At 41.7% G+C, this 22,817-nt stretch overlaps 1 protein-coding gene across 14 annotated transcripts in view; it reads right to left on the minus strand.

Annotated features, from left to right (window-relative positions):
- The window catches only part of NDRG3 (NDRG family member 3), a 60,204-nt gene that overhangs the window by 4,735 nt on the left and 32,652 nt on the right, over window positions 1-22,817 (minus strand). For 9 of the 14 annotated variants that reach the window (XM_042230118.1, XM_012189150.3, XM_004014551.4 and 6 more), the window contains 9 exons: window positions 22,047-22,167; window positions 20,213-20,275; window positions 18,926-18,986; window positions 17,842-17,928; window positions 16,107-16,163; window positions 7,804-7,907; window positions 6,483-6,548; window positions 6,317-6,368; window positions 1,846-1,893 (listed from right to left, as the gene is read on the minus strand). In XM_042230118.1, the coding sequence (XP_042086052.1) occupies window positions 1,846-1,893; window positions 6,317-6,368; window positions 6,483-6,548; window positions 7,804-7,907; window positions 16,107-16,163; window positions 17,842-17,928; window positions 18,926-18,986; window positions 20,213-20,275; window positions 22,047-22,167 (659 nt within the window). The remainder of the gene's footprint in view (window positions 1-1,845; window positions 1,894-6,316; window positions 6,369-6,482; window positions 6,549-7,803; window positions 7,908-16,106; window positions 16,164-17,841; window positions 17,929-18,925; window positions 18,987-20,212; window positions 20,276-22,046; window positions 22,168-22,817) is intronic. The other 5 variants (XM_060397786.1, XM_027977167.2, XM_060397785.1 and 2 more) reach the window with 1 other exon arrangement.

The raw sequence follows: 22,817 nt of genomic DNA on the forward strand, positions 1-22,817 counted from the left end.
CACTGTCTCCACTTCATGACTAAGGGGAGGTCTACGATCAGGCACTGATGCTGAATTCAGCCAACCTGCTTGGTCAGCCACTTTAATTTCACTGTTGGAAGTGATGAGGGTCTCTCTCACTTCATAAATCTTTACACATTGATTACTGTCATCTGCACAAAAACTTCCAGAGTGGGGTTTTGTTATGATGCATTGGAATAACCAGGAGGGCTTATTAAAACTCCGAGTTCCTGCCTGAGGAATTCTTATTTAATAGCTTTGAAGCAGAGCTCAAGAACTTGCATTTCTAACAAGCCCCGGAGATGCAAACTCTGCCAATCCGCAGAGAATGCTGCTTCTAGGGCACAATGGCCAATCACGAGGCCACCTTCTTCCTTCTACTTGTTAAGTATCCCATACTCACAGAGTAGCATATTCAGGCATCTTTTAGAAAAGAGACATGAACCTCATGAAACCTTCACTAACATGAAAACTTTGAGGGTAGACTGTTATTCTGCAGATGGGAATGCCACAGGAGGCACAGGAATCCGAGGTTAACAAGGAATAGTCAGTTCCCTGAAAATTCTAAGTGTAAGATCAGGAACAAACATTTAACCTGATTTAAGTATAAAACAGACCTAGTTAGCCCAGGCTGTATTTTCAAGAAGTTTAGGAGTCAAAATCTGATTAGAATCGCAGAACAGTTCTCATACGTAGAGACAGTACTGGGAAGGACTATTTCCAAGCTGGATGCCTATCAGAGAATCAATTCCATCACGCTGCTGTGGGATGGACATTTCTGCCCAGAAATAAGCACACCTGTGGCTACTGTTACGTTCAGTTCTGCACTTTTCGAAAACTGATTCAAACTTGCATTGAAAGGCTAATCTGAAACCACATACTTACAAAAAAAATTCATGTTTTAGACTAGTTCATCAATCACCTGGACCCTAGAGCATGCTGAGTTCTGTCACATCAGAGTGTTATTTCCAGGAACTATGGGCTGTTATAGTGGCAGCACTTTCCTTTTAACTGCACTTCAAAGAAAAAGGGAAGAAAGCAGAGGTCTTTCAGGCAGAGAAAGCAGCAGTAAGCAACCTAAGTTTAGCACTTAAACTTACTGTAATCCAAATTCAGACCAGGAGGTCAGGCCCTTAAACATTCCACTACAGGCTCCAGAAAACCCATCTACCCTCACTGTGACAATGCTACTGGAAAACTTTCTTATCCATACAAGGGAATTTAGCTTGTGAAGAATTTCCATCCATTATCTAATATCTCACAACATTAAGTAACGCTTATGAAGTTTTCAATGACACAGGAAGTTGTTTACATGTCAAGAAGTTGAGGAAAACAGACACAGGGCTAGAAATAGCCTATAATCTTAATGATTTAAAAATGAATAAGAGAGACTTCCCCAGGGGTCCAGTGGTTAAGAATGTACCTTCTAACGCAGGGGATGAAGGTTTGATCCCTGGTCAGGGAGTTGGGCTCCGACATACCACGGAGCAACTAAACCTGAGCACCACAACTACTGAGCCCATGCACCACAATAAAGACCCAGGACAGCCCCTCACCACCCAGGAGAAAGACCAATATATGTTATTTTTTTCACCAGCGGGTAACCTGAGGGTGGCAGGATTATGAGTAATTTTATTTTATTCTTTCTATATTTCCATTCTTTTTTCTATTTTCCAATTTTCTATACTGAGACTATATTGAGGAAAATAATTTCTTTTTTTAAAAAAAGAGAATGAGGGAAAGAAGTTTTCCTTGTTTCTGTGCAACTATTCCAGAAATAAAGTGATTTGAACCACATATAATTTACTCACTAATGGTTGGCAGTGAGGAAAGGAAACACATTACCTTTAGTAAAGTTGTATTTACAGGATTCAGGCGAGAATTGCATTCAACCTAAAAAAAACAAACAAAAAAAAAAAACAGAGAAAGACAATTTTATGAACTGGTAAATACAAAATAGCTTGGCACACGAATGATCTTTCAGGAAGCTCAGCTGGGAGAAACTCAGTTTTGGCTGAATCAGCCGAAGAAATTACCAAAATAAAAAACAGGAGATATATTTACACGATATACTTTATATCTTGTATTTCTTAGTAGATCTAAAAATCTGGCTAAGTTCATTTTCTGGATCCGTTACAAGTAGAGTCTTTAAAGAGCTACATTTTGAATCTAATTCCTCTTACGGCTACGCAGCAGCAGGGTAAGTTATCTCCTTTAAAAAGTGAGCTATGGGCCTCACCTGCTGAGGTCCTGATGATTCCCCAGCACAACTGGTCCTTTTGACTGAGCCCTCACAGCTCCTGTGCCCATTCCTCATCCGCCTCCTCTGCCCCGGAGGTAGCAGGCGTGCCATCCCTCTCACCCTGACTCTTCTAAGCCTCAAGACCTTTGGCTGTCCCATCCAGAGTTGAACTTCTCTATGGTTTTTTCTCTCAGAGCAATCATCACAATTAAGAATTACAATCTTGTCTATTTTCATGCTTCGTATCTCATACCTTTGTATCCACAAAGGCAGGGACCTCAAAGAAAATGTTCTGGGGAGGCTGTTTCATGGTTCCACAATGTTTTATGGTTAAATTGATCCACTAGATCTCTTTACACATGCTTGCCCAAGCACACACATAAAACACCGTGCTAAGAGCATGGAATCTAGAGGGGCAAAAGCACATAACACAAGGCAGAATGTTGTTTAATCACTAAATCGTGTCTGAGTCTTTTGCAATCCTATGGACTGCAGCCCACCATTCTCTTCTGTCCATGGGATTTCCCAGGCAAGAATACTGGGGTGGGTTGTCATTTCCTTCTCCAAGGGATCTTCCCAACCTGGGGATCGAACCCACATAGCTCCTGAATTGCAGGCAGATTCCTGACTGCTGAGCCACTAGGGAAGCCCCAAGGCAGAATGAGAGTACTTGAAAACTTCACTTCTGAGCTGAGTGAGAACAGAAGGATAAATAGGATTTCTACAGCCAGAGTAAGAAGGGGTGGGCATTTGAAGGCTTCCAGAGTCAGGGGGAAGCAGAAGGAAAGACCCAGGGGATGCAAGGTGAGTGTGCCGGGCGGGTGTGGAGTTACAGAGACCAGTATATGGTATGAGGATGCACTGTGGGGAGAGGGTGAGAAAACTTGAGCTGACTGTGGAAGGCAAGAAGTCACAGAGGGTTTCTGAGGTGACAGGATGTGAATTGTTTCAGGAAAATAACCAGCAGTGGCCTGTATGACAGACTGCAGAGGCAGTGAGCCAGTTAAGAAGTCATGAAAATTACCTAGGCAAGAACCAGTAATCCAGCTGAATGCTTACTCTGGGGATGGCTGATGGGTGGGTACTCAAAACTTCTAAAATCAGGGGATGATCTAAAAGCCACGATCATACAGTCAGGGTTTTTTCTTTATATAAACGCCAATACAGGCAGTAAACAAATGTACCTGTTTACTTACTACAGAATATGCTCTAAAAGGCAGAATGTAGGACTTCCTTGTTAGCACACTGGGTAAGATTCCGCCTGCCAATGCAGGGGACACAGGTTCAATCCCTGGTCTGGGAAGATGCCACATGTCGCAGAGCAACCAAGCTTGTGCGCCATAACTACTGAGCCCATGAGCCACAACTAATGAGCCCCTGTGTCGCAACTACTGAAACCCATGCACCTGGAGCCTGTGGCCCACAACAAGAGGAGCCCACGCACCATAACTAGAGTAACCACGCTCTCTGCAACTAGAGAAAGCTCTCACGCAGAAACTAAGACCCAGCCCAACCAAAAAAAAGAAGAATGTAAAAACTTGATCCCTAAATGCCAGGCAAAGTGCTGAGAACATACTAGATATACAATAAGTATCTTCTGGAAGAATGACTCCTAAGTCTGTATTTAATATAATAAAGCATGTTTTTCCTTGGTTCATCACTTTGTAATTTCTGTAACTGTGTAAGACGAAGGCTCAGGATCTAGTAGGCCAAGAACAATGGTTGGTTTTTGATGTGTCTGCTTTCTCCCCAGGTCCAACTGCTAAGACTCCAGTTCAGTCCAGTCACTCAATCATATCCAACTCTTTGTGACCCTATGGATTACAGCACGCCAGGCTCCTACACTGTCTCCCAGAGTCTGCTCAAATTTATGTCCATTGAATCGGTCATGCTACCTAACCATCTCATTCTCTGTCGTCCCCTCCTCCTCCTGCCTTCAATCTTTTCCATCAGGGGCTTTTCCTGAGTCAGGAAATGAGTCAGTTCTTCATATTAGGTGGTCCAAGTACTGGAGTTTCAGCTTCAGCATCAGTCCTTCCAATGAATATTCAGGACTGATTTCCTTTAGGATTGACTGGTTTGATCTCCTTGCAGTCTTGCCAAGACTCCATCTTATTCATTTGCGTATTCTCCAGAGCACTGAGCAAATATTTGTTGTTCAGTCATTTAGTATGTCCAACTCCTTTGAGACCCCATGGCCTGGAGCCAGCCAGGCTCCTCTGTCCATGGGATTTCCCAGACAAGAATACTGGGGTGAGTTGCCATTTCATTCTCCAGGGGAATCTTCCTGACCCAAGGATTGAACCTGCATCTCCTGCATTGGCAGGCAAATCTTTACTGCTGAACCACTGGGGAAGCTCACTGAGCAAATAGGAGAAGCTCAAAAAATGATACTGAATGAATAAGTGAGCAAGAATAGCTAGAGACTAAAACTTGTGGAGTTTCTTCCTGCTCTTCCACACATGGATAGCCCTCTAATCCCCTACCAGGGGATAAAAGGCTCTGGCAGGGGAGTTAGTTTTGAATGTGTCTAGAAGAGCATCTACTTTGTGGTATAGATGGCATTTTGAAGTTATTCTCTATACACACTGAAGATATGGAATCAGAAAAAGACCATATATGTATGGCCAACTTATACAATCTTGAAAAATGATTGGTAACATTCCTTAAGTCCATGTAATTTTAGAAAGACAACTCAGCATCATTAGAAAATTCTCATTAAGGGTATTTTCTATAAACAATACTATTTTTCTGTGTTTTAAGTACACATGCTAGATCTATCAGAAACATGTATCTCCACCTTTTCAGCTAAAGAAGTGAAGGTGGCCTAAGAAAAGCAGATCATTTCATGCAGAAACTTAAGTTACGTTATATATGTGGGAAAGACGAGAAAATGATAACAGACTTATGAAAAACGGAAAGCTTCATGTGTAATTAAAGCGCAAATTAAAACAGTGGTTCACAGTAGTTAATTTTTAACCAAATTAACTACTAATAATTGAAAAGTCCAATGCTGAACAGCATGTTGTGCAACAGACACTCTCCTACATTGCCAGCGGCAACACACTGTTGTATCTTTTCTGGAAAGGAATCTGACAAAAGGCATTAAAAACCTTACAAAGGCATATGATTTTTGACACATTATTTCCATCTCATCCCAGGGAAATGATCAAAAATTCAGGCAAAGATTCTGTATGGATGTTCAACCGCAACATTATTAATGGTGCACAATCATAAATAATCAACAAGAGAATGAAGTTATATAAGCAAGGGTGTATTTACAAGTCTGAATTGTATACAGTGTGAAGTGATCAGGTCTCTAAAACCTGTATATTTAGTATCATCCAATCTATGCTGTGGGGTTTCCCTGGTGGCTCAGTGATAAAGAATCTGCCTGCCAATACAGAAGATATGAGTTGGATCCCTGGGTCGGGAAGATCCCCTGGAGAAGGAATCGGCAACCCTCTCCAGTGTTCTTGCCTGGGTAATCCCATGGACAGGGGGCTCTGGCAGGCTACCGTCCATGGGGTCACAGAAGAGCTGGACATGACTTAGTGATTAACAACAATATCTATGTTCAAGAAAAACATGGTGGCTTGTCTTCAGGATCGTGATTTTTTTTCCTCCTGTCCTTCTATTTACCAGTTTTCTACAATGAACACATATTATTTTTACCAATGTGCCATGTGCTTGAGAAAGCGGTAGAGAAAAGTACGCAGGCTCTCAGCAACCTCCCAGCCAGCTGAAACAGTTCCAGACTTGTGGTGGCTGCAGAAGGCCAAGGCTGTCAGAAATCTGATGACAAGCAAATGGCATTTAGTGGTACTACCTGCCACCGAATGAACTGCACCATACAAAACAGTCTGGGCACTACTGATCCTTTCTGATGAAACCGAGTGATCAATGAGGAACTATTTTTCCAGACTGGATAACAAAGCACAAACCTGATATGCGTAATCAGAAATAACAAAATCTAGTATCTACCAGCTGTTTCCAGTACATCAGCAGTGTGCTACAAACAACTTATTATATTTCTTCACCTTACTCATCTTCACAATGCCAGGACATACTTACCACAGCCTCAACGGCAGGTGAACTGTCACCAACCACCAGTAAAGTAGAGCACCTGGGGGAAGGCAAATAGGAGGACATCAGCTGGGAGCGCACACACTCCATAGACACTGACTTCTCTCAAAGGCAGGTCTATCTAGCAACATAGTGGGCAGACCAAGAGACTTACTTTAACGTCTTTGATTTGTTATCATTTTGTCCCAGAATGGGTCTTTCAATCTCCAGGTCTTTGCGTCTAGAGAGACACCAAGGAAACAACGCACGTTTCAGGTAAAATCATGGCAACTCAGGTTATTTCCTAGATGTGAAAACCCACAGGTATCAAAGAATCTGAAAATTATCTTTCCTTCACACCTGACAAAGGAAGAGATTATTTATAGATTTTGTTCATAAGTAGCCTCGTCAGTGTCATCCTGAGTGGAACACAGAAGGAAGAAGGAACTTGGTAGGATGCTGAAAGGAGGCAACTTGAAAACTGAACAGCGATGCTGTTGAAATCCTCAAGTCCTAAGTGTCTAATTTTCCAATTACTTTACAAGAATAATTTTTTAAAATATTTGTTTTTATTTTATTTATTTGCCTGTGCTGGGTCTTAGTGGCAGCACATGGGATTTTCAATCTTCTAAGTTGCCACATGTGGGATCTGTACTTGCATCACACAGGATCTAGTTCCCTGACCAGGGCTCGAACCCGGGACCCGGGAATTTGGAGGGTGGAGTCTAAGCCATTGGACCATGAGGGAAGCCCCTAGGAATAATTTCTTAAGGGGAACCTTTTAGGGGAACTATTTTCCTGGTACTTACAGTTTATTGTAGTATTTTCAGCTAACAATAAGGAGGCTCTGTAATACAGAGGAAGGAGCTAGAGAGACTGGATTCAAAACTTGCTTTGCTCCTACTGGCTGTGTAACTCTGGGTAAGTTACAGCTGACCCATTTCCTCAGTCTTTTTCCATATACCCAGGAAGCTAGAAGGAGCTAACATTTTCACTGGAGAAGCTGGACCCAAGATAAGAATCAGGCTTCTCTCAGTAACTGGGGGAAATGTGACAACTTTGGGAATACACAAACAAGAGAATTTACTACTGCTCACATTTCACTTCTGCCTGATGACAGGATATCAGAGAGAGACTGAATTAAGGTCCCAAACTTCTATCCTTCTATCCTCGACATGCATTTTTCTGTGTCACCCAAATTGTGTGTTTTTGTGTGTGTACATAACTTTTAGGTTCTTTTGGTCTCAAAACATCTTAAAAGTACAACTGCTAGGTGAATATGCCTGAAACAGCATTCAGTTCATTCATTCCTCTTGAAAGCTGTTTTCACATCTACCTGAAAGCTCTTCCTCTTCTACTGTTGTGAAAATGCGACAGTAACCCCATCACGCAACACTGTAAGAAGCAGTTTACTTCCCCTCCTGATTCTCTCTTAAATATCCATTAGCTCCTCAGACCTTGCCTGCATCTAAGTGAAGGAACAGAACCAACTGTACCCGTTATAGGAGCCCAGGAAGAGCTGTAGGTTTTCCTGGTTGATATCTTGGGCAATATGCAGCCTGTAGGTCTGAATCAGGTCCAGGTTGGCCTGCAACTCTTCCTAGAACAATGAAAACAAGACACAGGTGAACTTATGAGCTAATCTATCTTGTTTGGTTTGCATTCTCACCATTTGCAACCCTAATTTCCTTATTTGTCTTTGATTCATGTTCTGGCACTTTCATAGAGACAAGAGTCTTGTCTGTAAAATGAAGACAACAACCCGTTACCCGACAGGGATGTTTTAAAGATTAAATAAGAAATGCTATATGAATTGTAAAGTATAAAATAAATGGAAAGTAACACTTCTCTTACTAGTCATAAATCTGTATCATTAACTTATCTATATTTTCATCAATATAGTGGGTATAATATCTATTTATATACTATTATTTAATAATATGCATTCTAGAACTGCATATTACATTCTATTAATATTTTAGTGATTAAGTCAATTTATCATTTATTTACCAATATTATGGGTTTTTTTTTTTTGAGGCAGTGGAGTTTATTTGTAATATTAGTTTCAGGTATACCACATAGTGATTCAAAATTTTTATAGATTATGTCCCATTTGAAGTTATTACAGGGACTTCCCTGGTGGTGCAGTGTCTGCCTGCCAATGAAGAGGACATGGGTTCAATCCCTGGTCCAGAAGATTCACATGCTGGGGGGCAACTAAGCCCATGTACCACAGCTACTGAGCTCTTGCTCTGGAGTCTGAGCTCTGCAACAAGAAAGCAGCCCTGCTCACTAAAACTAGAGGAAGTCCCCGCATGCAGCAGCGAAGACCCAGTGAAGCCAAAAAGCAATAAATAAAATTGCTGTAAAATACTGGCTATAAGCCCTGTATAAAACTCAAGAGAGTCTATCAGTGAAAAGAAAATCTCCCTCCTTACAACCCATATCCAATGATCCTTATCTTGCTGGCCTTCTTAGAGGCCACTAGAACCAGTTGCCAGGTTTTTGTATATGTAAGTATATATGTACATATATGGACACACACATACACCAGTAAATATGGACAGTTTTAAGCAGAAGGAAAAGGGTTTACACTGGAGGAAAAAAATATATCAGGGGTAGTGAGAGAGTCAGTTAATCTAAAGCAGTTATGCAAAGGTCACCACCAGCAAGCCTTGTGGAGAAACCGAGGTAAGGAGAACTTGTGTGAGTATTCTCACTACTACATGGGGAAAGTGAGCCAAGAATACAGAAGGAAACTGACCAACTGAATCAGAGTGTCCCTGAAACGAAGGCACTGGAGCCACTCCAAGGAAACTTGATAAATGGTGAAGATATTAAGAAAAGTGGACAACAAATGAACCACATCGCAATCAGAGATGAAATGACCTCTACAGTTCCCCTTGAAAGTCTGAAGAGGAACCTGAGCAGAAGTTTGAGATAAAAAAGGGGCAGAAGTAATACTGGTATAAAAGGGGTAAAACTGGCTCACGTGCTAATGGAACACCCCAGGAAAAGCTGTTATGTGTAAATTGCACCCCATCACTCACACTTCTTTAGAATACAAACTGTAGTGTGGTAGACATACTCTTCTGCAGTGAGGTCACTCCCTACCAGGACATATGGGGCCTTCTCATTTATTTATACTGTTTTCCCACATCCTTGCTAGTACAAATGATCACTCTTTTTGACTTCTGCTAATTTGACAGATAAAAAGGGGTTATCATTGTATTTTTATTAGTGAAGATGACATTAGTGTATAGAAATCTTATATGCTTCCATTTCAAAGCAGTAAGAGTAATACATGCATTTACTTATTTAAATTTTAAATGAACTCATCAGCCTTGTGACAACCTCTTGTCTGTGGCTGCACGCATTTTTAATTAAACATACAATATGTACATTTGTGAGGATGTTCTTACTTTATAGAAATCATTATAGTTATCAAGATACTGTGATATGGGTATGTGTATATGTGCGTGCTCAATTGCTCAATTGTTTTCAACTCTTTGCAGCCCCATGGACTGTAGCCTGCCAGGTTCCTCTGCCCATGGAATTTTCCATGCAAGAATACTGGAGCGGGTTGCCATTTCCTTCTCCAGGGGGTCTTCCCAACCCAGGGATCGAACCTGCATCTCTTGCATCTCCTGCATTGGCAGGCAGCTCTTTACCAATGCACCACCTGCTGCTGCTGCTGCTGCTGCTGCTGCTGCTAAGTCTTTTTGTGATACTGGCATAAGGATAGACAAATATCAATACGATAAAAATAAGCCTTCCAAAATAAATCCTTACATGTATGGTCAACTGGTTTTCAACAAGGGAACCCAGACAACTCACTGAACAAAGAAAAGTCTTTTTTTAATGGTACTGGGAAAATTGGATTTTCAAAGGAATGGAGTTAGACTCCAACTTCACACTAAGTACAAAAAATTATCTCAAAATAGACCATAGACCTAAATGTCAACTATAAAACTCTCAAGAGAAAGGATAGTTGTAAATCTTCATGACTTTGGATTAAGTGATGGTTTCTTAGATGCAACACCAAAAGTACAAGCAACAAGAGAAAAAATAGCCTGGACTTCATCAAAATTAAAACCTTTTGTGTTTCATGTAGAAAATAAACTGGTTACCAGGGGCAAGCGATGGCGAACAGATAAACTGCAAGACTGGGATTCACACACACACACATACACACACACACACTTCTATTATATATAAAGTTCAGTTCAGTTCAGTCGCTCAGTCGTGTCTGACTCTTTGCAACCCCAAGAATCACAGCACGCCAGGCCTCCCTGTCCATCACCAACTCCCAAAGTTTACCCAAAATCACGTCCGTCGAGTTGGTGATGCCATCCAGCCATTTCATCCTCTATCATCCCCTTCTCCTCCTGCCCCTAATCCCTCCCAGCATCAGGGTCTTTTCCAATGAGTCAACTCTTCACATGAGGTGGCCAAAGTATTGGATTATATAAAATAGGTAACTAATAAAGACTTACTGTATAGCAAAGGGAAATCTACTCAATGCTCTGTAATAGGCTATATGGGAAAAGAATCTAAAGAAGAGTGGATATATAGATATATGTATGTAACAAGATTCACTTCGCTGTATACCTGAAACTACCACAACACTGTATATCAACACTATACTCCAATAAAAATGAAATGAAACAAAACAAAAAGATATTTCATTAGGTTAAATCCAAATTAAAAAAATAAAAACTGTGCTTCAAAGGACACCATTAAGAAAATTAAAAAGATTTTCCTAGTGTTCCAGTGGTTAAGAATCTGCCTTGCAATGCAGGGGAGGTGGTTGATCCCTGTCAGGAAACTAAGATCCCACATGCCAAGGAGCAACTAAGTCTGTGTGCTACATGCAGAGTCCACGTGCCGGAACAAAAGACCTGCAGGACGTAACAAAGATCCCACATGCCACAACTAAGACTCGAAGCAGCCAGATAAATAAATAGTGAAAAAAAAAAAGAAAAGAAAAAAAGTTATAAGACAGGGACTTCCCTGAAGGTCAAGCGATTAAGAAACCGCCTTCCAAAGCAGGGTATGTGGGTTCAATCCCTGAGGAAACCAGGATCCCAAATGCTGTGGGGCAATTAAACCTGTGAGCGGAAACTAGAGAAAGCCTGTTAGCCCCGACGAAGAGCCTACACTAAGCAACGAAGACCTAGCATAGGCAAAAAATAAAAACATTTTCTGTTTGCCAGTCCTTTGTTTGAAACTTAGCACAGGAGCCACTGGCCCAAGGTCTCAAGAATTCTATTAGCCTAGCTGTCGCCACATCCTAGGCCCAGGTTCTTCCCATCCAGCTGCAGTTTCTGTAGCTTCTGCAGCTGTTCAGACCTTACTTTAGACAAATGTCTCCCCCATCTGGTGAATGGCTCTGTGGACAAGTTAGGGCCCTTACCCTCTGGGCAACTTTCTTCACAGCTGGCTAGCTGTGCTTCCTGTGGAAACCATTCCTCCCATGAACAGGCCTCTCTTAGGTGTGCTGGTGGGGGCTCAACTAAGTCCTCAGAGTTCCTTCAGTGTCCACATTCCCTTGGCCTAAGAGTTGGCGTTGTTCAGTTGTCAAGTCATATCCAACTCTTTGCAACCCCATGGACTGCAGCACACCAAGCTTCCCTGTCCTTCACTATCTCTTGGAGTTTGCCCCAGTTCATGTCCGTTGAGTTGGTGATTCCATCCAACCATCATATTCTCTGTCCCCCTGCTTCTCCTCCCCTCAGCCTAGGAGTAGCTGCTGTTTTTCCACCTGCTACTTTTGGACACCTCAAAGTCCTTTTTCACCTCTTGAAGAAGTAAGCCACCTTCTACTACTTGATATATTACATGAAATTTTCTCTGCTCAAAGCATATAGCTTCTGTCCCCTGACTGGACCCTGGAAAAGCCCACAGGATGGAGAAAATGTGACCTGAAGGAGGCTGAGATGAGTGAGTGTCACCAGACCTTCTGTATGGCAAGTCCTGATTCTTGTGCTAAAATATTTTTAAAAGGCAGAACAGGAACTTCCTTGGCAGTCCAGTTTAAGACTCTGTGTTTTCACTGTAGGGGTGAGAATTCAATCCTTGAACAAAAGCCCCTCATGCAGTGTAGCAAAAAATAAAAAAAATTGCTGTGCTTTCCTGCCACTATCACCTTACAATGTCCCCCTAGTATCCTTTATTTAAAAATTCTAACATTGTCACTTGGTAGAGGAGAAATGTACAGAAAAAGAAATCTGTCATGGCTCAGCTCTGAATAACATTTACATGCTAGTATAAATGCTGGAAACTTATCTAATCCAAATCATGTTATATTGGAAGGATGGAGTAGTAGAAAACATAAATGAGGGTCATGGTGTTGGTGTATGTGTGAATATGAGAAATCATCTTTCATAATGGAATGCCAAAGATAATGCCTACAACTGAAAAACCAACAGGTGGAAATACATGCATATTTAGAGAGATAGAGGCAAAGACAATTGAAGAGAACTGAGGTTTATGTCCAAAAAAGACACATATAAGAATGTTCACGGAAGAGAAGTTTCTTCTTCAATGGAAGAAAAACTATCACCAGCCTAGACAGCATATTAAAAAGCAGAGTCATTGCTTTGCCAACAAAAGTCCATCTAGTCAAAGCTATGGTTTGTTGGACCATAAAGAAAGCTGAGCACCGAAGAATGGATGCTTCGGAACTATGGTGTTGGAGAAGACTCTTGAGAGTCTCTTGGACAGCAAGGAGATCAAACCAGTTGATCCTAAAGGAAATCAGTCCTGAATATTCATTAGAAGGACTGATGCTGAAGCTGAAACTCCAACACTTTGGCCACCTGATGCAAAGAACTGACTCACTGGAAAAGACCCTGATTCTGGGAAAGACTGAAGGCACGAGAAGGGGATGACAGAGGATGAGATGGTTGGATGGCATCACTGACTCGATGGACATGAGTTTGAACAATCTCTGGGAGTTGGTGAAGGACAGGGAAGCCTGGTGTGTTGCAAACAGCCAGACATGACTGAGCAACTGAACTGAACTGACTGAAGACTGTCCATAGAAGCTTTATTAATAATAGCAAAACAAAAGCAAAATATTGGAAATAACCCCAATGCTCATAGGAACATTCACGGTATATAACAATGGACTGCTATACAGAAGAATGAACTACTGATACATAGGAAGACAGGTTTAAATCTCAAAGACTGTACTGAGCAAAAGCAGCTCATTAGAATATACAGGCCCATTAGAGTATACACTATAATTACATTTATATGAAGTTCAAGAACAGGCAAGATAATCTATAGGGGTAACAGAACAGTGAATACTTGTTTGGGGAGGGGAATTAGTGATAGCAAAGGGCATGAGGGGACCTTTTTGAAATGACGGAAATGTTCCATATCTTGATTTGGTGATGGCTACATGAGAGTATGGGCTTCCCAGGTGGTGCCAGTGGTAAAGAATCTGTCTGCCAATGCAGGAGACATAAGGGATTCGGGCTAAATCCCTGGGTCAGGAAGATGCCCTGGAGAAGGAAATGGCAACCCACTCCAGTATTCTGGCCTAGAGATTCCCATGGACAGAGGAGCCTGCCAGGCTCCACAGGGTCACAGAGAGTCGGACGTGACTAAAGTGACTTAGGATGGACAGACATGAGTATATGTATAAAAGGTCACTGAGATGTACTTATGATTTGTGTCCTTTAGTATATATAAATGATAACCTTAATCAATGAGGCAAAACCCAAAGAATCTGCTAAAAGAATTAAAGTGGTTACCTCTAAGAAGCAGAAACGGGGTGAGTAACAGATTCTTGGTATTAAGCCCTGCAGAACTCCTCTGCTCTAAAATGTATGTGAGGACTGATAAGAATCCGCCTGCCAATGCAGAGGACACGGGTTTGATCCCTGGTCCGGGAAGATGCCACATGCTGCAAAACTGCTAAGCCCGTGGGCTTCGACTTCTGAAGCCCATGCTTCAACAAGAGAAACCACCACAGTGAGAAGCCCGTGCACCACAACAGACTAGCCCCCGCTCACTGCAACTAGAGAAAGCCTGCACAAAGCAGCAAAGACCCAGCACAGCCAAAAATACAGAAATACATTTTTTTAAATGTTAGAAATAAATATATGTGAATTTGTAATTTTGCTGAAATATAATCTCAATGAAAGGAAAAACTATGGACTTTGCAGTGAGCCTGATTTGGATTCAGACCACTTGCTAGCTAGACAATTGCAGCAAGTTATGTTCCCTCTCTGGCCCTCAGTTTTTCCATCTTAAAATAAGTTTAATAGAACCACATGAAAAAAATAATTGAGTTTGGGCCTAAAAGGTACTTGTCAAAGTACTTTACACAGAATGAGTACTCAGTAAATGTTAATTTTCTCCACACTGACCATTTTCCTTTAATACATAGGTGACAGTTGAGCATGCATTACTCCTACTTAGTTTTCATCCCAACTCCAGACACCTCACAGCTCTCCACACTCATTGCTCATTCATTCCCTCCCTCCTTCATAGGTCATCTGTGCTGCTGTGATTTATAGCAAGAAATATATATATACTTGGTCTTCATCCCCCTCCTGGCAAAGAGCTTTGTAAAACCTTGCAATGAGACTGATAAAGAATCTTTTTTTTTGTTAATGATGGGATTTTAGGAAAGCCCCTAAGTAACTTCTACATGGAACCAGTCCCTGTGAGTAGGGGGCTGAATTTCAACCTTACCCTGCCCTTCTCTCCGGGGGCTAGGGGGTAACGGAGGTGAATGCTGGACTGACTGCCACATAATCACATGTCTGTAACAAAGCCGCCATAAAGCCCCAAAAGACAGGTGTGGGAGGGCCTCCAGGCTGTTGAGTGCATGGCCACCCTGGGAGACTGGGGCATGCCAGAGAACAGGGGAGCTCCCTGCCCCTTTCCATACAACTGCCCTGTGCATCTCTCTCACTCAGCTGTTCCCGAGTTAGGTCCTTTTATAATAAGCCAGTCTGGTAAATACAGTGTTTCTCTGTGAGCAGCTCTAGGAAAAAAATTGGACCCAAGGAGGGGGCTATTGGAACCTCTGATCTATAGCTGGTTGGTCAGAAGCACAGGTGACCACTTGGAGTGGCTGAAGTGGAGGGAGGGGGAGCAGTGGTGGTAGCTCAGTGACTGGCACTCAGCTGTAATCTGCGTGTCATCAAGCTGAGCTGCAGGACATCCAGCTGGTGTCTGAGAATTCTTTGGTAGTGTAAGAAAAAACACACTGTAATTGGGACAGGAATTCTGTTACTCAACTCACTTTCTCTCTGAAAAGAGGACTGGGGTCCTGACTTCTTTCGCCCAACAGCTATCTACACAATTGTTATTTCCTCTATAGACTTCAGCTTCTTTACCAGAAAGACATGGGATTTGAACAAAAGGTTCTTTTAGCAGTAACACTGGTGGTGTCTTTTGGTTTTTTATTTTCTCTGAAATCTCTATTTCTGTGCAGCCCTTCTTCCCAGTCCTCATTCTGGCTCTAAAGAAGCTTGGTGAGGCACGTGATGTCGTCAAACAGGAACAGATGGCATGCGGCTTACAGGGAACGGGTTGGGGGCGGGGTGGGAGCTGTCTTCTCTCATCTCTCTGAACGCCAAGAGCCGGGTGGCACTGAGTTAATGCCCTCCCCTAAGACTGGCCTTTGGTGGGCGCCATGTGCATCTCCCACGGCGCTGAAAGTGTTAACCCACTGGAATCAAGTGAGTTCCAGGGAACCCTTTCTTTCCTGAAGTGAATAAGCCTTTACACACAAGCCAGTAAACATACCCCTCTCCTGGCTGGAATAGGCACTTACCTGCCCAAAGTGATGAGATAAAATAATGTCCACAACGTTGGTTGTCAAGCCTGAGAGCTAAAAAGATAAAAACTTTGTGTCAAGAGAGTGAGCATGGGTAAAATTTTATCAATCTGTCCACTTTATTAGTGCACTTTCTTGTAAATATGCTAAGCTTAAAAACACAAAAAACACAACTCAGTGTCGCATATTTTCATGAGATGGTGGTCCCAAGAAATCTGAAAACAAGAAAAAAGTCAGGAAAAAACAAAATCTGCCTTCTAGGGTAATAATATGGCCCACTTTGAAATAGGTGGCTAGAAGAAATGCTGGCCATTACTTCTTTGAGAACATGGAACCTAGAGCTCACAGCTATAGCTACTTAATTTCTACTTGTGTTTCTGCATTTACACTGGGTTTATGCTTAATAAGGTCGACTTACAACTACTCCCAAGTCATCCAAAAGAAAAAGCAATTTTTTTTTTCTTTCCTCTAGTTTTTGCTATCTTCATTTAAAGGAGTGGGAGGAAACTGCTATGTTTACAGAATGTTCTTGCGTTTTGAAAGCTTTTCTCTTAATTTTCCCCACGTCAAAGTTTTGCACATCACAGTCTAATAAATCCATCAGTCTGTGTAGATTTGCAGCCTGTTAGTCTATTTTCAGAAAAATTTCCAACTCACATTATGTTGCTGATTTCCCTTAAACCTTCTCTGTTGATTTTAAGCTCAGTTCCTACTGTGGACTTGGTGCAGAAGTAAAGCACTGAGTTGGGGGTGGAGATGGAGAAGAGGGGATAAGGGAGACAGACACGGATATGGGTGGAGCAGGATCAGGTAGTCCCAGGAAGATGGAGTTAAGAAAGAAGCCCGGAAATCTTCACCTGGGTTATCAATGATCCACAGGTTGTAAATTAAAGATAATTAGAACTAATAACCTATTTCATTTCATCATTTAATAACCTATTTAATATTCCTCATGTTATTAAGAGTGTTCATCTAAGTTTTAATGTACCCACATACTAGACAGGAATTAGAATAAATCTGAAGTCAGCTGTAAGAAAGAATTTCCATAATATCTGGCAAAAGCAATGTTAATATATTTCATCCAATGCTAGGAAATACATCATTTCTCTGGAAGTTAAAGGTGGGGAAGAATAGATAAACTTTTCAGAATCTGGTCTGCTGGTAGATGGAACAGCTTAATATTTTAAAATAACTATAAAATTAGGAAAATATAGAATATATAAAATAAAAATAAGAATCATCTGTAATGCTACCAACCAAAGATGTAACTACTAGTAGCATTTTCCTTCTTCTCTTATGCATATATGTATTTTTAAAATTTTTATTGTTTTTTAAGCATGAGAATTTTCTCATTTCCCTAAACAAGAAAAAAAACCCATTAATTTTTCAGTTGCATAGTATTCCATTCATGACTGAGACTCACAGACAATGATGAATGAAAGAAGCAAGATATGAAAGAATACATCTTCTATTATTCTGAATATATAAAATCAATCTATGGTAATAGAAACCAGAATAATGGTTTCTTTTTGGGGAAGGGAGGAAGTATTAAGGGCAGAGTTGGAAATATTCTGTATATTGACTGAGTGGTGATTACATGTGTAAATATTCATATCAAGCTGTATACTTAAGACTTCTTGCCCTTAACTGTATGAATGAAAAAGTAAAAAAACAGATAAGCCATTTTGAGAAGGGACTAAGGGATGAGCCAATGGATACTGTTTGGTCTTACTTTGGAAGCTGCCCAGTCAATCCAGCCTTTAGCACAAGGGTCAACGTTAATGAGCACAAGACCTTCCACAAGCTCTGGGTGACTGAGCTGAAACGAGACAAAGCAATAGTATGAGAGCCCCATTCTCAGCTTCTTCTAAAACTACTGGCGTGTGGCTAGTCAACTCTTCCTAGGCCTGGATGTCTCAGATCTTAAAAAAAGGTCAGAGAGGTGCTAGGGAGGATATTTAGAAAAACAGCTCCATAAATCTAACTCAGCATGTAGAAAACCAGCTTCCTAAATTGCCATCAAATGACCTTGCCTTGCAAGGATCTATGGGGGAGATGGTTTTTATTTCCACAGTAGAGGACGGCCACAGCTATCTCCACAGCTGTTTAGCTCAGGGTGGGTCTACCCTCCTGGGCAGTGCCCTTGGGACTACATGACACAAGGGGCTGTTAAGGCTTAGACTGTCCCCAGTAGCAACTTCTTGTTTTTCCTAAAACCAAATGAAGAGGTAATACCACCCTCAGAAGATTGTCCTATCACCCAGGAGGCATTTGGGAAAAATCAGTAAGAACATTTCTATGTAAACTAATAACTTCCCAGCTTACTTTTCCCCCTCTGATTATGCTCACTATAGAAAATGTGATAAACAGAGAAATAATGAAGAGCAGAAAATAAATCTCATTATTATCTAATTACACATCATCAATCTTAGTATTTTGGTATGTTTTCTTCCAGTTCTTTCCTATGCCTATGACAAACTTTACCTGCATCTGTAGTCTAACCTTTTGTTAAGGTTGTAATATATGTGAATTATGTATCATAAGCTCGTCTTATAAAATTTTAATGGCTGTAAGAAATTCCACTTTAAATGTTCTCTGAGAGTTATTTTTTATTGATGATATCCTGCCCGCATCTCTTATTTTTTTAGGTGCTAGAAGTACAAAGCAAGGCTTTATACAAACTAGTATCTGTGGACAGAATTTATAGAAAACCAGACATAAGACCCACGACAGTTCCTTCTCATTTAACACAGCAGTAAGAGCTGTGACCTAGGCAGTGCCTCAAGGGCGCTGAGACTAATCCTCCATGTACTTACTGCAAATCTGCTGAGGATGTAAGCTCCAGCTCCAACCCCAATCCCAATGATGCTTTTCAGACTGTAAAGGGAACACACCAATATGAATAGGGTTAACTCGTTCAAAGGGAGCATGGCATAATGGAAAGAATACAACTGGATTCAAATCTGGCTCTGATGCTTACTGGATGGAGAATTTGGTTAGGCTTCATTAACTTCCTAAGCCTGGGTTCCCTATCTATAAAACAAGGATATGATTAATTCTAAGTTGATTTTAAAGATTATGTGAAGTATGACTAAAACATGGGAGTCATCCTTGACAGCTCACTCTCCTATCACCTCCACACCCAGCCCGTCGGCAAGTCCTACAGTCACCTTCACAGTCCTTCCAGCTGCCTCCTCCATCCCATCCTCTGGGAGGCACCCAGAGCCAAGCTATCAATATCACTAGCCTGGCTGTTGCAAACGTTTAGCTGGTCCCCTGCTTTTTCTCTTTCACCCTTCTCTAAACCTGTGGAGATTCTCTCCACAGCTAATCTTTTTATTTTTTAAAGGTTCCTTTTGGCAGGGTTTAATTTATTTATCTTTGGCTGTGCCATGCAGCATGCAGGATCTTAAGTTTCATGATGAGGCATCGAACCCATGCCCCTAGTGTTGAAAGCATGGAATCTTAACCACTGGATTGCTAGGGAAGTCTTTAAAGTAATTAAAAGAAAAATGTAAACGGCTTTATTGATGTGCAGTTTACATATCTAGAGTGATTATTTTAAAAGACTAAATCAGATAGCACTCCCCTGCATAAAACTCCTCAGTGTTTTTCTTTGCCTTTTGAATAAAACCCTGAAGTCTCACCGGACCTGTCAGATGTGCGTAATCTGGTTCTTATTTTAGTTCTCAAATATCATCTTATGCTTTTCTCCCACTTGCTCACTTGGGGTCAGGCCTTTTGGACATATTCCTTCTGTCTGGAATCCTCTTGTCCTGGCTCTCTGTTTGGGTAACTCCTGTTTATCCTCCAGGTCTTAACCTAAAGGACTCCCTTAGAGAGGTGTTCCTCAGCCATATCTGGTGGAGCCTGCTTTTATTCTCTATCACACATCCCTACTGATTTCTTCTACTGCATGTAAGCTGTGACTATTTGTTTACCTGTTGTTAATTACTTTCCATAGCAAAACACAAGCTTCACACTCCATAAGGGTAGTGACCATACTGTTTTGATTATCATCACAGCACCCAGATTAGACTCATAATAGAAAGTGTTTTTTTGAAAAACAAAAACCACATGGAAGAACTGCAGAATGAACTCACTTTAAATGGGTGAGAACAGGAGGCAGCATTTCAGCCAGCTCATCCATGGTCGGGTACTGGTACCTGAAATCCAGAAGGATACCTCCTGAATTGGAATGCACTCACAATTCCCAATCACTAGAACAATTAGAAAAAGTACAGAGTTCTTGAAAGTGAAAGTCGCTCAGTCGTGTCCAACTCTTTGCAACCCTATGGACTGGTCCGTGGAATTCTCCAGGCCAGAATACTGGAGTGGGTAGCCTTTCTCTTCTCCAGGGGATCTTTCCAATCCAGGGATCAAACCCTGGTCTCCTGCATTGCAGGCGGACTCTTTACCAGCTGAGCCACAAGGGAAGCCCACAGAGTTCTTAGGTATTTCTAATCCCCAAATAACTACTTCAATTGGGGTTCAGGTTCAGTAAACTTCTAGCAGTTAAGAGTCAACTCAGGAAGTGGCTTTTGGTCTGCTGCTTATGTTTAGGCAGCTAAGCGCAAAAGTAAACAAACCTTTACTGGGTCTAGAGCACTCGGTCACAAATCCTGGGCTCTTATCATGAAGACTGATTTGCTTCACTTAGGCATAGAATAACCCAGCTACTTTATTGTTTGCTTTTGAATTTGGTTCCTGATCTAAGTCACTGGATCCTAAGATGGTCAAGCAAGCCCAAAACCGACTCAGACCAAGAATCCAAGAAAAGTAGGGAGTATCCACATAAACTGCAGCATCAAAGATGAAAGAGATCTTAAGACAACTTCCTACTTATGTGGCAGTTCTGCTCTACATTTGACAGGGATGTCAGCCTGCCTCTGCTTGAAAGACTTCGAGCATTGGCATGCTTTTGAACTACTTGTGCATAAAACAGAAAAAAGGAACTGTATCTAAATTTTGCTGGATATAAACTGGTCACTGGCCAATTTGTGTTTAAGGGACAGAAATGGCTTGGACATAGTGAATAACAGATTCTGGAGCCAGACTGCCTGCATTAAAATCCCAGCTCTGCTACTATTTGTTATGTAGGCTTGGACAAAGTACATAATATCTTTGGGCCTTAGTATCCTCACCTGTAAAATGGGAATAATAGTAAACCTATCCCATAGGGTTTTAAGCATTAAATGGGTTAAGTATGTAATGCAGCGTTCAAGATTACTGTCTGAGTACAGTGTAAATGTTAGCTGCTATTTGTCTGCAACGGTCTATTTCACAGCAATCACTGGCAAAGGCAGCTCTGGAGATAAGCAAAGAGGGGAAGGATGAGCATTCCACAGCTTGTAGTTTCACTCCTTCCCCAAGGTCTCCTCCATAATTACACTGTCCAGGGAAGAGTCAGGGAGACTGGAGCTCCGCCATGCAAAGCAGATGAGGCTGAGGCTGAGAGCTCCACCTGACGCTGCAGCTTCTCTGAATAAATGATTACACTGATATTCAAATTCCTGTCACCAGACTGAAGGTCAGGCTGGGGAGTTGCTCTCAGGAAGCTCAGAGAAATCTGAGTTTGGGTCTAAAGGGAGTTGCGAGTTCCAGGAGGGGCCAAAAATGACAGGTTTAAAACAGATGAAAGAAAGGGACAGATAGAAGACAGTAAGAAGTGGGTGTTCCAGACATGAATGTTTTGTGATTGGCTCCCATTTATGGAGGGCCATTCCTGGATATGGGAAAATATACAGTCTTCCTGAATAGACTGTCCATGACCGTCCTCCCAGAGTGAGGGGAGAAAGCAACTGGACGGCTGGTTGACAAGTATAACCTGCAGGCTGCGCTAAAACCAGCTTGGAGGGAAGCACATGGCTAGTGCTCCCACTGGAGCTTTGCTCTCTGAGTGCTTGTCTTCCAGAAGGGTCTTGCTTGTGGCCTTACCCAGTTGGGAAGGAGGGCGCACCTTCCTGCTGGCCTGGAGCATCCACATGGCAGACAGCAAAGTGCTGGGTGATCTCCTGCATGTCCTCAAAGTTAAAGAACGCGTTGAAACAGGATTTATCTGCAACAGCAAAACACTCGCAAGTCACAAGCTCTTCATTTCACCTCACTTTTCCTCTATCCAACCAATTCCATATCATCGTCCTTTCTTACTCCTTTTAAATCACTATTTCACTAGAATGAAGTATCTGAACAACAGTCTGACTCAAGCTGCCCGAAAGGCTGACTACCAGTCGTCTCAACGGCTTGAAAAGAACATTTAATTAGTACTCAATTCTACAGAACATCTATGGAGTGGAAGCCAATCCTGGTGTTTCACAAAACAATCTTACACCCATAACGCTGTCATTTTTCATGTATCTTATTCCCTACCTGATACAGAGATACTGACCATATCCCAGGAGCCTGGCTAAAGTGAGTTTCTTGTTGCTTACATTCACCATGTGGAAAACTTCTCACATGGCAAAACTGCTAAGGTGCAGGGAAGGGTTACTGCTTCAATTTCTACCACTTAAATTCCTTTTCAAAAGCTCCAGCACTAGACTGTAACTTCAAATGCAGGTCACCTCTGATAGCCAGAGGAGTGTGAAAGAAACACATGTAATGCAGACTCCGTGGACCCGGGGCTAGGGCCAGAATCTTATGTTACCACCTAGAAAGGTCCATATAGAGTCATCAGGGACAGGCTACAGCGAGGATACTTTTACTAAC

The sequence above is a fragment of the Ovis aries genome, chromosome 13 (genome assembly GCF_016772045.2).
Source record: "Ovis aries strain OAR_USU_Benz2616 breed Rambouillet chromosome 13, ARS-UI_Ramb_v3.0, whole genome shotgun sequence".
In the NCBI taxonomy this organism is placed as follows: Eukaryota; Metazoa; Chordata; class Mammalia; order Artiodactyla; family Bovidae; genus Ovis; species Ovis aries.